Here is a 15,713-nt window from a genome sequence, read left to right as displayed (position 1 = left end):
GAAAGATGATACACCATGACCAAGCAGGATTTATAGCAGGGATGCAAGTATGGTACAATATCTGCAAATCAATAAATGTGATACATCACATAAACAAATTGAAGGTGAAAATCACATAGTCATATCAATTGACACAGAAAAAGCATTTGACAAAATCCAACACCCTTTCTTGATAAAAACTCTCAGTAAGGTGGGAGTAGAAGGATCATACCTCAACATCATAAAAGCCATATATGAAAAACCCACAGCCAACATCATACTCAATGGGCAAAAACTAAAACCATTTCCCCTGAGAACAAGAACAAGACAGGAAGCCCACTCTCACCACTCCTGTTCAACATAGTACTGGAAGTACTATCCATTGCTATCAGACAAGAAAAGGAATAAAAGGCATCCAAATTGGAAAAGAAGAAGTAAAGCTGTCTTTATTCGCAGATGACATGATACTGTACATAGAAAACCTTAAAGACTCCATAAAAAATTATTAGACTTAATAAATGAATCCAGCAAGGTAGCAGGATACAAAATTAACGCCAAGAAATCTATGGCATTTCTATACACCAATAGTGAACTTACAGAAAGAGGGATTAAAAAAGCAATCCCATATACCATTGCACCAAAAAAATTAGTATACCTAGGAATAAACGTAACTAAGGAGGTAAAAGACCTATATTCAGAAAACTACAAGACACTGAAAAAAGAGATAGAGGAAGACATAAACAGATGGAAGAACATACCGTGTTCATGGATTGGTAGAATCAACATCATCAAAATGTCCATACTACTCAAAGCAATCTATTGATTCAATGCACTCCCCATTAAAATACCAATGGCATATTTCACAGACCTACAAAGAACTCTCCAAAAATTCATCTGGAATAAAAAAAAGACCCCAAATAGGTGCAGCAATCCTGAGAAAGAAGAACAAAGTAGGTGGTATCTCAATACCAGATATCAAGCTGTATTACAAAGCCACTGTTCTCAAAACAGCCTGGTACTGGCACAAGAACCGACATATAGATCAATGGAATAGAATAGAGAACCCAGAAATCGACCCAAACCACTATGCCCAACTAATATTAGACAAAGGAGGCATGAACATACAATGGAGTCAAGACAGTCTTTTCAATAAATGGTGTTGGGAAAATTGGAAAGTTACATGCAAAAAAATGAAACTAGATCACCAACCTACACCATACACAAAAATAAACTCAAAATGGATAAAGGACTTAAGCATAAGACGGGAAACCATAAAAATACTAGAGGAATCCACAGGGAGCAAAATGTCAGACATGCTCAAGCAATTTCTTCACTGATAGTGCTCCTAGGGCAATGGAAACTGAAGAGAAAATAAAAAAAAATGGGACTGCATCAAAATAAAAAGCTTTTCACAGCAAAAGAAACCATCCACAAAGCAACAAGAAATACCACTGCATGGGAGACCATATTTGCCAATGTTATCCCCGATAAGGGTTTAATCTTCAACATTTACAGGGAACTCATACAACTTAACAAAAGGAAGATAAACACTCCAATCAAAAAATGGGCAACTGCCCCGGCCCGCGGGGCAGCAACGAGGGCACGCAGGAACCACCTAAGAGAATGAAACAAACAAGGAACGCAAAGAACGGAGGCAAGACAAGGTTCCTGATCAAGCCTCGTTTTTTTATTCGAGTGTTGCGGTATATAAGCACTCAAGAGGGGAGGGGTAGGATAAGGAGTTTCCATGGGATGATTGGTTGGGGACTGGGTATCTGTCCTAGCTGATTGGTTATTCTGATGTGGGGGGTTCTTCTGGCCCTTGGGCGCGGGCTTTCTTTGTCCTTGCTCTTTGTCCTTGCTCAATCAGGAAGTAGGGCTGACCAGGAAGTAAGACCAAATTCTTCTTTTATGGCTCTGGGCATCTCCTCCCTTTCTGTTTTTAAGCGGGAGTGGGCTTTAACCGAGCGAGGGAGTAGTGACCCGGCTCCTCCCGTGGGTTTCCCAAGCCCACAGGTAACGACTGTCTCCTCTTGTCTTCATGGCTGAATTATTTCCTGCTAATTCCTCTCTGTTGCAGGAATCCACATGGTCCTGGAGGTTTTTTTTTCTGAAAATATACAAACATATTCTCGACCAAAAGTTAATAAAGGTGTCTTTTCTATAAATTTGACTTGGGATCCTTTTTATTTTTGTCCAACTAATTTTCCTTTGGCTTATTTTGACACCATGTGTGTTTTTCATGGGTGTCTTGCTGTTAGCATAACAAATGAAAATTAATTTTCAAAGTAAAAATTTTTCTAGATGTAATTTACTTACAAGGTATTTTTCCTTACATAATATTACTCCACTATCCCCCCTTTTTTTGATTTAATTATTAGGAGGCTTTTGGAAAATATATAATGCAGCCTTGATAACTTTAAATTTTAATTTTTTGCACAAAAATATGACTGCTTTAGGTTCATTGCATGTTAAGCAATTTTACCATGAAATGAACTACAAATAGAAATTTTGGTTAATACTTTAGGAACAGCCTTTTGTACAATTAGATTTTCTTGAATATTCCCTTATTTCATTTAGCCAATTTAAATTAATCTGAAAACTGGACCATTTTACTGTCAAATTTAATACTTTAACAACAATTTTAGTTAATGGAAAGGATTATATGCATCCTTGAGAAAGCCCTGAGCACTCCTGGATTTAGGCTAGATTTAGGTATAGGGCAGCTGCCATCAACCACTTCTCTGTTGCCTGGGTCTCCGTCTTAACTGGGCCAAGTCTCTTGTTTGTAACTGGGTCTCAGTCTTAGCTGGGCCAAATCTGTTTGTTGCCTGGGTCCCAATCTGAGCTGGGCATGGGAAGCACGAAGCAGCCATGGGGCAGGAGACCTCCCTCAGAAGGGGCGAGTGTTCAAGCCCCTGTAATGTTGGGGGGGTGAGGATCTGTGCCACACCTCTGTTGACCCCCAAGTTCTCTCCTGATGGCCCCCTGCGACTGTGCCTGTCTTAGGTTGCCCCTCCCTTGAGGAGTCTTACCCGTCATTGACTAACCAGCCATCCTCCGGGGCCAAGCAGGGTGATGTGAGGTTCAGTACTGTCTCCTTGGTAGCCTATGCCCCTATGGCCTCCATGCCCAGCACCTGCCTTGGGATCCTCTTGCCTACTGGCGGGGCCCTGGCATAGATCACATATCTTGGGGAACCCAGGTTTTTTCTCCAGGGAAGGCCCAGCTCACGCCATTGTGCGAGAGACAGATCTATGGTACCATCCAACATGAGGTTTCAACCTCAGAATGAACTGAAAACTCAAGCAACAGCTGTGGGCAATTGAATTGTGAGAAGAGGGTTCCTTTTGACAAAAAGGGCCAATATAGAATGCTCAAGTACCTTCCCAAGGGGCCTTTCACACAGTGGAAGGGATTAAATCCTTTTATGTCCTTTTTATATTACTGCCAATCATTCAAAGAATTAGTTTGTAAGTTTGTTTGGAACAATTGTACAACATGCTGTTATAAAGCATCGAAAATTATAATGACATTGTAGAATAATATCATGTAAGGATATTCTTTGCTTTAAGCCATGACAATTCAATTTCAAACTGGCTGTCAATTTCTTTTTGTATAGACAAGGTCTAGTTACATTTCTGCACCTCTCAAATTTCTCCTTTTTTATTAAGCTGGAATTTTATTTATTCCAAAGGAAAGGGTTGGCCTCTACGGCTTCCAAGATGGCGGCACCCGAGGGAGCAGCAAGACATGTGGCCATCATGGTGGCTGTCTCCTTTAAAAGACAGTCAAATTTATATTGCAGACAAACAAAAATCTCACTAGCTGTTTCTGGTCTTTATTAGAATTGTTTATAAAAATATTGGCTTTTCATTTAGCTGAAAACCTTGATTATAATTTAAAAAGCTAATATATTTAAGTAATAAAAGTAGGTATCTTCATTTAGAAAGCAAAGCAAATTTAGTAAATGTTTTTGTCTGATTCACAAGCAGCAAATGTTGCCCCGCCTCTTAGCTTAATTAAGAATGCAGGCAGCTATGGGCTTTTTTTCATTTTAAATTCTGCTGTTGGATTATAAGAAATATTTAGTTACTTCATTTCACCCTTCTTAGAGGACAAAACCTTCATAACATTTAAAATAAATTTATTAATTTTTATTTGATAAGGCTTTCCATGCAATTTCAAGTATATTAGATCTGTTAAATTTAAAAAGATTTCCTTTAAGAAGAGAATAAATTTCTTGTATTACTCCGGGCCCTTGGAACTTTCCAAGAATCATCTCTGTTAAAGCCTTGAAATTTTAACATGGAAAAAAAACCCATCAAATATATATATATCCATATATGATTTAAAGATTATAATACTTTTTATAATTATCTTAAGATATCAATTAGATTTTAAACTAGTTTTTGCATAGAAAAATTTGAATTAATCCTCTTTTTTAATTAGACCAATAATAAGCAACTTATTTTGAATTGCTATTAGAGAAAACACAACATTTTATTTTCTCAAAAATAAGTTCTTATACTTTAGACATTTAATTACCACAACTATATAATTTCTCCCAATTTAATTTGCACTTTGAACTTTTAAAGCTGGCAAGTCAAATATATTTAGCATTTCCTAGATTAATAACACTTTACATTTTTAAGAAAAATACAAGACATAATCAATTAATAGATTCAGTTCTGTCCTCTAGGTTTTTTATGAGGCAAATTTAAACTTTACTTTTTATTTGCCAGTAGCTCTGTAAAACCCGGTTTGGTTTATTCTAATGTAAATTACCACATTTTTCAAAGATGGTTCCTGGCAGGAAACTAGATTACCTGTCTTCTAGGGGAAGGGCGTCTACCCCTTCCTCCATTAACAAAGGGCGTAGCCAGTTACCTGGGCTACTTAGCTCTTTATAATTAATACATTATTTATCTATATTTCAACAATTTCTTTGAGATTCTAGAGTCAATTATAATTATTTTCAAGCATTCACTTTGGATAAATTCTATAACAGAGACAAATTTATTTATGTTCTCGTAGGCCTTAAAAGTTAACTTTTTTAACAAGGTTCATTAGCATTGTATTTTAGCCGATAGGGCCTGGGGCGGGGCTTTAGTTTTAGTTTTTCGTCTGTTGGGGGGTGATTTTGTTGAGGGAGGAGTATTCTGTTGGGTAGGACTTAGGGTGGAAAGCTCAGCCTCGAGGGCTTGAATTTCTTTAATAAGTTGGACATGCTCTCGTTTCTGCTGTAAAATTTCCTTTAAAGAAGAAACTTCTCGAGCAAGGGTTATTTTAGCTTGTCTGATTGGGTCAGATGGACGGGAGTTAAAATCTGGAAGAGGAGAAGGATGAACTAGGGAATTGGGATTATAGGGTGGGGGTCTATGAAGCGCCGGGGCAGTTAGGCGCCAAGGGTCATCATGATAGCGAGCCGCCTCCTCATCTAAGGTTTCTTGTTCTTCGAGGGTTAGGTGATCTGAATGATCTCTTTTAAAGGTAAGCGAGGGTAGATATTGGGGATTTTTTCTTGTGGCTTTTCTGGTTCTTTTTTAATATTTAAAGGTTTTTGGGCTTTAGGGGTCTCTGGGGGTTCTCCTGGGAGATCTATAACTACTGAAGGGCATGTTGAGGGGGGACGGGAGTTTTCCTTAAGAATCTCCTCTCCTGTTTTGATGACCTCTTTAACATCAGGGTCTTGAGAATGGATTTTTAGAATGTTATGAATTAAGTTCCAATAAGAAAAGGCAGTAACGGGAATCTTCTCAGGGCCAAAGGCCCGATAAAAATCCTGTAGGGCATCTCCTACCCGTTCCCAGCGTTTTTGATTAATAGTTCCTTCTAGGGGGAACCAAGGGCAGGTATCATGAACAAACTCAAAGAACTGCCTAAGGTCTTTTCTTTTAACCCTTATTCCTCGCACTCTGAGGGATATCTTGACACCGTCAAGGAACATTTCATGGGCACTCAAACAATTCCCCATTATTGGTCGACTGGATGGCTCTCCGAGTGACTCCTTCCCCCACGTAAGCCTCTGGGACGTATAATCCCCGTTCCAGGTCAGCCTGAATTTTCCCATCAACCCAGGGATTCAGGCGGAATTATTCTCTTTTCGACTCTACCCTTTACTCCCTTGCTTGCGTGAAACAGTCGGTAGGTATAATCCGCCTACACGGATCCACACAGACGGGAAGACCCCTTTTGCCCTTTTCAGGGAGTAGGAATTCCCTTTGTTGAGTCTGTGAGGTGAACGACCTTTTGTTCAAAGTAAGCTCAAGGTTTTAAGAGTAGATCTAATTGGAGAGAATTCGCGACAAGAAAGCCGGGCGACGATACTAATTCAAGTGAATCAGAGTTCTCACAGCCAGAGATGGGTACCTTTCATTCTTCCCCAAATCGGCAAGTGAGTGCTTATTAGTGGGCAGGAAAGAATTGACCAAGAGAGCCAATAATAGCAGTCGAGCAAAAAGGGGTGAAATGTTCTGAAATCTTGTTTGAAAAATCGTCTACCTACCTTCCTCCGATCTGTCTCACGGCGGGTGGGACCGTGGCGATCTAATGCTGAGTCTTCACTCGCGGGTCCTCGCGGCGACTCTGGGGGGTGCTGGCCAGGGCTTCTCCGGTAGATGTTCTCGTCGGGGGTCCCCAGGGTGCCCCACGTTGGGCGCCAGATGCCCCGGCCCGCGGGGCAGCAACGAGGGCACGCAGGAACCACCTAAGAGAATGAAACAAACAAGGAACGCGAAGAACGAAGGCAAGACAAGGTTCCTGATCAAGCCTCGTTTTTTTATTCGAGTGTTGCGGTATATAAGCACTCAAGAGGGGAGGAGTAGGATAAGGAGTTGCCATGGGATGATTGGTTGGGGACTGGGTATCTGTCCTAGCTGATCGGTTATTCTGATGTGGGGGGTTCTTCTGGCCCTTGGGCGTGCGGGCTTTCTTTGTCCTTGCTCTTTGTCCTTGCTCAATCAGGAAGTAGGGCTGACCAGGAAGTAAGACCAAATTCTTCTTTTATGGCTCCCGGCAGGCAACGGACCTAAATAGAAACTTTTCGAAAGAAGAGAGAAGGAAGGACAAGAGACATATGAAAACATGCTCAAAGTCACTAATTATCTGAGAGATGCAAATTAAAACGACAATGAGGTACCATCTCACACCTGTCAGAATGGCAATCATCAACAAATCAATAAATGGACAAGTGTTGCTGAGGATGCGGAAAAAAAGGAACCCCCGTGCACTGCTGGTGGGAATGCAGACTGGTGCAGCCACTGTGGAGAACAGTATGGAGTTTCCTCAAAAAAACTAAAAATGGAACTCCCATTTGACCCAGTAATCCCACTTCTAGGACTATATCCCAGGAAACTAGAAACATCAATTAGAAAGGATATATGCACCCCTATGTTCATAGCAGCACAATTTATCATAGCTATGATTTGGAAACAGCCTAAGTGCCCATCAGCTGATTAGTGGATTAAAAACAGTGGTACATCTACACAATGGCATACTATGTTGCGCTAAAAAAGAAGGAATTCCTAACATTTGCAACCACATGGATGGAACTGGAGAGCATTATGCTAAGTGAAATAAGTCAGTCAGAGGAAGATAAATATCACATGATCTCACTCATCTATGGGAAATAATGAACAAACTAAACAGATGATAAGACTGTTAAATGTCAAAGGGAAGGTAAGGGAGGGTGGGGGTAAGGGGCAGAGATCAACCAAAGGACCTGTATGCATGCATATAAGCCTAACCTGTGGACACAGACAACAGGGGGGTGAGGGCATGAGTGGGGGGCATTGGGAAGGTAATGGGAGGATGAGGACAAATATGTAATACTTTGATCAATAAAGAAATTAAAATGCAATAAGTAAATAAATAAATAAATAAATAAATAAATAAATAAATAAATAAAATTTAAAAAGAAGTAACCATCCCCAACATTTAGCTCAATAGCTGGTGGTACACAGGTTTCTCAAGTGCTGGGCAACAATTATATGAATGTTGATGCAAGCAAATATTAAGAACGCATACTGGAGAGGGAAAAAAATGACAGCGGTATAGACAGACGTGTTCCGAGCCTTGTCCCGGAGCAGAAAGAAAGAACAGCTGAGGGTGGATCCAAGCTGGAGGCATAGGTAAACACCTAAACTGCTACCTTGCACAACAATTTCAAAACTACAACTAAAAGACAAAATGTCTATCACCCAGAACCACGGGAAAGCTGGCTGAGTGGAAATTCTACAACTAGAAGGAAAGAGAAAAGAGCATTGAGATGTGCACAAGCGCTGAAAAGCTGAGGTACGGAGGCGCACATATTGGGCTGGCGGCGGGCGACTGGGAGCACTGCTTTTTTCAACCCAAAGGGAGATAAGCTCCCCATCACTCCAAACTCCAGTTTCTGGGGAGACGCGGGGGACCCAAATTCCTATGGGGAGAAGCTGTACTGTCTGCCATCGGGTCGGAAAGTGAGGGTGGCTTGCTTGCAGGGCTGCGCGCAGGAATAATTGTTTACTGCGCTGGGGTGCGGGGACGCGGTGAGAGACACAGAGCCGGCTTACTGGCAGCCATTGCTGTTTGCCACACCCTAGCCTAGTGACGCCATGAGAACCCGCCCTGCACAACCTACAAACCCACCCAAGCTCCAAGCAGCGGCTTTAGCATATGAACGGCCTGCCCTATTATAGCTTAACATAGCAAACTTGCAGCCCGGGTCAGACAGCTCCAAAACCTCCAAACACCAAGCAAAGAAGAGAAAAACTGTAGTTCTCGCTGTAGCGCCTGCTGGGTGGCCTCAGACAGTAGCTGACCTGCACCCCATTGGAGATCCAGAAGCCAGTGTACCTAGTGGGCAGTGTGAGACACCACATTTCAACTCCTCACATCCATAAGTGACACATTCAAGAGGCAGCCTCAGTGAGCACCAAAGCCCCACTGAAACAAGTCCTGCACCATAAGCGTGTCTCCAGCGTAGCAGTTCTTCCATTATAGACACAGTGGGTCCTCACAGCCAATTGGCCTGAAGGTCAATTCCTCCCAGTGTACCAACAGCAATCAAGGATTAACTACACCAACACTTTGCACTCATCCCACAAAGGGGTGTACCAAGAGTGTCCACCTCAGGTGATCAGGGTGGCTGAGCTACTGGCCCCTATAGGTCACCTACCACACAAAGCCACTCCATCAACACAGGGAAGCAGCAAAATGTGGAGACAAAGAAACATGTCACGAATGAAAGAAATGGAGGAAAGCAAACTACTGGACGACATAGAGTTCAGAACCACATTTATAAGGTTACTCAAGAATCTTCTAAAAACTGCCGAGAAACTTGATGAGACCTCCGAGGAGCTTAGTGAGACCTTCAAGGACCTTAATGAGAATGCCAAAAAAATGGAAAAGGACCAGTCAGAAATTAAGCATACACTGTCTGAAATATAGAATATAGAGAAACTCAACTGTAGATCAAAGGACCCCAATAATCAAACCAAAGATCTGAAATATGAGGAAACAAAAAACACCCAACCAGAAAAACAAAAAGAAAAAATAATCCACAAATATGAAGATAATGTAAGGAGCCTCTGGGACAACTTTAAGCCTATCAACATCCGAATATTTTGGGTGCCAGAAGAAGAGAGAGAGCAAAATATTGAAAATCTATTAGAAGAAATAATGACAGAAAACTTTCCCTACCTGTTGAAAGAAATAGACTTACAAGTCCAGGAAGCGCACAGAACCCCATACAAGAGGAATCCAAAGAGGACCACAACAAGACACATCATAATTAAAATGCCAAGGGCAAAAGACAAAGAGAGAATCTTGAAAGCAGCAAGAGAAAAAACGGTTACTTACCCACAAGGGTGTACCCATACAACTGTCAGCTGATTTCTCAACAGAAACTATGCAGGCCAGAAGGGAGTGGCAAGAAATATTCAAAGTGATGAACAGCAAGAACCTACAACCAAGATTACTCTACCCAGCAAAGCTATCATTCAGAGTTGAAGGTCAGATAAAGAGCTTCATAGACAAGAAAAAGCTAAAGAGTTCATCACCACCAAACCAGGATTACATGAAATGCTGAAGGGTATTCTTTAAGAAGAGGAAGAAGAAAGAGGTAAAGATAAAAATTATGAACAACAAAATGACATCAAATACATATCTACCAGCAAGTGAATCTAAAAATCAAGTGAATAAAAAATCTGATGAACAGAAAGGACTGGTGAATATAATAGAATCAGGGACATAGAAAGCGAGTGGACTGACAATTCTCAGGGGGAAGGGGGGTGTGAGGGGTGTGGGAAGAGATTGGACAAAAATCTTACACCTATGGATGAAGACAGTGGCGGGTGGTAAGGGCATGGGGTGGGGTGGGGTGGAGAATCAGGTGGAGGGGAGCTATGGGGGGGGGGAAAAGAGGAACACCTGTAATAATCTGAACGATAAAGATTTATTAGAAAAATAAAATAAAATAAAATAAAACATACTACAATGAAAAGAAAGTGTAACAGAAAAACACTGGGCCATTCCTAAAAATAAATAAATAAATAAATGAATAAATAAATAAATAAGTAAAAAAAAAAAAAGAACAGCTGAGGGTCGCATGAGGAGTGTTTGTTCACAAGTTAAGGGACAGCTAAACTCCAGGAGAAGGTGGGGGACTGCTAGATGGGGTTCCCCTGACCAGGCAGCCCCCACTGTGGCTGGGTCCCCTCCCAGAGCTACGGGCTCGGACGTGGAGACAGCGCCATCTTGAAAGGGAAAGTGGAGCTTATCAGAAGCCTGAAAATCCACAACTGCGGCACCCACCTAACAGCTGCGAGCTCCAGTACACCGGTCCCCAATTGGCACAAACATGCGGATTCAGAGGAGCTCTACACTCCACCACGGAAAGGTCAGATTTCGCTTGGGATAAGGTGAGGTCTCTGGTCCCGGTGGGAGAGAGGAACGCATGTTTTGCGGGAGCCAGAGGACCAGGGAAGTCTGTGCCTAGAAAAATCCGTGGCTGTTGGGGATGGCGTGATCCCTGAATGTGGAAAGGGGTCCTCAGAGCTGCTAACAGAAGGGATATCTAAAAAGCTACCCATTTTGATCTGACATGCAGGGACAGTCTAAGAATTTCAAAGGTGTGACGGCTGCTTAGACTTGTGTGCAGACCCATTGTTCGCACACTTGGGCTTTTTCCTCTTCAAATCCTTGCTTCTGATTACTAAGCCCAATACATAGGATCACCCAGTTGGGGACACCCTGGGAAATTGCAGGGGAAAGTTGTTTTTCTGGAACCTGGGGATCGGAGCAGGAAGTGACCATTGGAGAGACAGCTCTGAGGCAGCCCACTTCCACAAACCGGTATTGAGTGCCACAGGAAAAGAAGGATGTAAATACAGGCTAGAGAGGCCTAAGAGATCCGGAAGTCAATCCAGAAACACTGCCATCCAGGGGCTGAATCACAAATTGACTCTTGTGTAATCAAAAATAAAGGAATATGAGAAATTAAGACACACTGCCTGCTTAAAAATCAGGACTGGCTTACAACACTGAGGAGCAGTGGAACGCAGGGAACTACCTTACTATCCAGACTGAGAAACAGGCGTGCCAAACAGAACAATAGAGGAAGTGAATGACCTTCACTACGGCACATTTTATTTTTTATTTTTATTTTTTATTTTAATTTTTTGCATCTTTTACTCAAGAAACTAATTTTTTTTCTTTTTTCCTCACTTGATTTTACCTTTCTAATTATTACATTTTTATTTTCAATCAGTATCATTACTACTACTATTTTACCTTTTTTTAAAAATATATTTTATTGATTTTTTACAGAGAGGAAGGGAGAGGGATAGAGAGTTAGAAACATCGATGAGACAGAAACATCGATCAGCTGCCTCCTGCACACCTCCTACTGGGGATGTGCCCGCAACCAAGGTACATGCCCTTGACCAGAATCGAACCTGGGACCTTTCAGTCCACAGGCCGACGCTCTATCCACTGAGCCAAACTGGTTAGGGCTTACCCCCCTTTTTTTTAAAGTATCATTTTATTTTATCTTTATTTTACTTTGGGATTAGTGTTCTACATTCTAGTTTCATCTTTCCTTTAGCATCGTTTTACTCTATCTCAACTCTACCTTTATGCCATCACTCTCTTCCTAATCTTTCCCCTTTTGGTGTCCTGTTTATCTTACCCCTTTCCTGCATTAGATTTTTCCTATTCTTTCTGTTTACCCCCTGATAAAATTTCACCCTACTTATATATCTAATCTACAATACCCTGCTCCAAGTCCATACGCACCTCTCTCTTCGCTGTCTTAACTATCAAAAAAATTGTCTTTCTCTCTGTCCTTTTGTTGTTGTTTGCTTAAATGTTGATTATATTGATTTTTATGCTTTTTTGAGAGATAGTTTTGCTTATTCTTTTATTTGTTTGTTTTTTGTTAGCTTTGTTTTTGTTTTTTGCTTCTGTTTTGCCTTGCCTCGTTTGATATTAGTTGGTGTTGTAGTTTGTATTAATGCCCAGGAACTTGTTGCTGGCATTTGCTGGGATTAGTGGTTGTTCTATTGGAGTTTTCTCCCAATATATATAGTTTGTTCCCATTTCTCTCTTAGTCTCTTTCTTGTCTCTCTTACTTTTTTTTTCCTTTTTGCAATTTAATTTTGACACTCCTTTTTTTTTCATTTCTTTCTTTCTTTTTCCTCTTCTTTTTTCTCTCCTATCCCCTAATTTGCCTTTCTCTGGTGGTCACCCTTATTTGGGGTTATTAATATCATGAATACATTTCTGTTCAGTGCCTTGTGTGTTGTACCTGGTTGTGTTGTATTTTGTGCCTTTAAATCAACACAGGAGAGAGAGAACTACATAACCAGACATCCGGAGAAGAGAGACCACGGGGAGACAAAGAAACAGCCCTCATATGAAAGAAAAGCAGGCGTCACCAGAAAAGGAAGTAAACAAAATGGAGGCAAGCAACCTTCCAGAGAAAGAATTCAGAGAAATGGTCATAAGGTGCCTGAAAAGAATGGAAGGCAAATTCGACAATATGAGTAAGAACCAAGAGGAAATGAAGAAGAACGAAGAAGAAATGAAAAATGACATCGCTGCTATAAAGAACTCAATAGAAAGCATCAAGAGTAGACTAGAAGAAGCAGAGGACTGCATCAGTGAGCTAGAAGACAAGATAAGAAAAAATACCCAAGTAGAGCAGCTTCTAGAAAAAAAAATTAAAAAGCAGGAGGAGAGCCTAAGGGAACTTTGGAACAACACAAAACAAAACAACATCTGCATAATAGGGGTTCCAGAAGGAAAGGAAACTGAGCAAGGAATAGAAAACCTCCTTGAAGAAATAATGACAGAAAACTTCCCTGATATAGGGAAGAAAAAACCCACACAAAACCAAGAAGCTCACAGAGTCCCAAGCAAAATGAACCCCAAAAGACCGACGTCAAGGCACATTATAATTAAATTGGCAAACACCAATGACAAAATAAGAATCTTAAAAGTGGCAAGAGAGAGAAAGAAAGTTACATACAAAGGAACTCCCATCAGACTAGCAACAGATTTCTCAACAGAAACTCATCAGGGAGAAACCAAGATGGCGGCATAGGTAAGCACCTAAACTGCTGCCTCACACAACAATTTCAAAACTACAACTAAAAGACAGAACGGACATCATCCAGAACCACAGGAAGGCTGGCTGAGTGGAAATTCTACAACTAGAAGGAAAGAGGAAAGCTCACGGAGAATCAGAGGAGCGGCAAAGGAGGGCTGAGGTACAGAGAGGCACGCAGAGAGGAAGGGTGGCTGAGTGCCTGGCTGACTTTCCCTGGCGGGAGTGGGAAGGAAGCCCCCGAACGCACTGAACCCCAGTTCTGACTGCACTGAACCCCAGTTCCAGGCGAGCCCCTGGGGACCCACGCTTTTGTGGGGGGAACCTGGACTCTTGGGCGGAGACTGGGGAGCCAGGGAAGGCAGAGGTCTGAAGGCGCGCGCGTGCCAGTGCGCACAAAGGCTGCGGAGGTTGCCACAGGCTTTCCCTAGTGGAAGGGAGTCAGAAGCTCCTGACTGCACTGAACCCCAGTTCCAGGCTAGCCCCTGGGGACTCACGCTCTTGTGGGGGGAATCTGGACTCTCGGGCGGAGACTCGGGAGCCGGGGAAGGCAGAGGTCTGAAGGCGTGCGCGTGCGCCCAAGGGCAAGGCTGACTGGAAGCCAAGACTGTCTGCTCCACCCTGAGACTCCACCCCATCCAAGCTGAGCACAGAGGCTATTGCAATTTGGCAAGTCTAATCCTATAAGGCTGTCTCCAGCACCGAACTTCTCCCAGCATAGACACAGCTGATCCTTACAGCCAACTGACCTGGAGGTCAATTCCTCCCAGTGATACCAACAACAATCAAGACTTAATTACAACAAGGCTGTACACACAGTCCACAAAGGGGTGCGCCAAGAGTGTCCACCTCAGGTTAACTGGGGAGGCCGACTCACTGGGCCATATAGGAAACCTAGCACACAAATCTACCCTACCAACTCAGGGAAGCAGTGAAAACGCGGCGTCTCTCACAAACGAAAGAAATGGAGGAAAACAAATGACTGAATATAGAATTCAAAACCACGGTTATAAGGCTTTTCAAGAATATCTTAGAAAAGGCCGATAAATATAATGAGACCCTCGAAGATATGAAAAAGGACCAACTAGAAATTAAACATACACTGACTGAAATAAAAAATATTATACAGAGACCCAAAAACAGACTAGAGGAACACAAGAATCAAGTCAAAGAATTGAAATACAAAGAAGCAAAACACACTCAACCGAAAAAGCAAAAAGCAAAAAAAAATCCAAAAAGTTGAAGATAGTGTAAGAAGACTCTGGGACAACTTCAAGGGTACCAACATCAGAATTATGGGGGTGACAGAAGAAGAGAGAGAGCAAGATACTGAAAACCTATTTGAAAAAATAATAACCAAAAACTTCCTCCACCTGGTGAAAGAAATAGACTTACAAGTCCAGGAAGCACACAGAACCCCCCCAAAAAAAGAACCCAAAGAGGACCACACCAAGACACATCATAACTAAAATGCCAAGAGCAAAAGACAAAGAGAGAATATTAAAAGCAGCAAGAGAAAAACAGTTAATTACCTACAAGGGAGCACCCATACGACTGTCAGCTGATTTCTCAACAGAAACTATGCAGGCCAGACGGGAGTGGCAAGAAATGTTCAATGTGATGAATAGCAAGAACTTACAACTAAGATTACCTAGCAAAGCTATCATTCAGAATTGAAGGGCAGATAAAGAGCTTCACAGATAAGAAAAAGCTAAAGGAGTTCATCACCACCAAACCAGTATTATACGAAATGCTGAAAGGTATTCTTAAAGAAGAGGAAGAAGAAAAAAGTAAAGATAAAAATTATGAACAACAAATACATATCTGTCAACAAGTGAACCTAAAAATCAAGTGAATTAAAAACCTGAGGAACCGAATAATCTGGTGAATATAATAGAATCAGGGGCATAGAAAGGGAGTGGACTGATAATTCTCAGGGGGAAAGGAGTATGGGGGGGTTTCAGGAAGTGACTGGACAAAAATCATACACCTATGGATGAGGACAGTGGTGGGGAGGTAAGGGCAGAAGGTGAGGTGGGAACTGGGTGGAGGGGAGCTATGGGGGGAAAAAGGAGAAATAATTGTAATAATCTGAATAAAGATTTATTAAAAAAATAAAAAAATAAAAAATACTACGAACAAT

The 15,713-nt window shown here is 41.7% G+C and overlaps 1 protein-coding gene across 1 annotated transcript in view; it reads right to left on the bottom strand.

The window, feature by feature from the left end:
• Positions 1-6,743: 6,743 nt before the first annotated feature.
• HEXA (hexosaminidase subunit alpha) overlaps positions 6,744-15,713 on the bottom strand; it is a 91,875-nt gene continuing 82,905 nt past the window's right edge. The window contains exon 13 of the mRNA XM_080669846.1: positions 6,744-7,020. Coding sequence (XP_080525972.1) covers positions 6,942-7,020 — 79 coding nt within the window. The 3' untranslated portion in view covers positions 6,744-6,941. The remainder of the gene's footprint in view (positions 7,021-15,713) is intronic.

The sequence above is a fragment of the Plecotus auritus genome (assembly GCF_963455305.1).
Source record: "Plecotus auritus genome assembly, chromosome: 1".
Classification (NCBI taxonomy): Eukaryota; Metazoa; Chordata; class Mammalia; order Chiroptera; family Vespertilionidae; genus Plecotus; species Plecotus auritus.
Note: the sequence above shows the minus strand (reverse complement) of the source record. Positions and strands in the feature narration are given on the sequence as shown.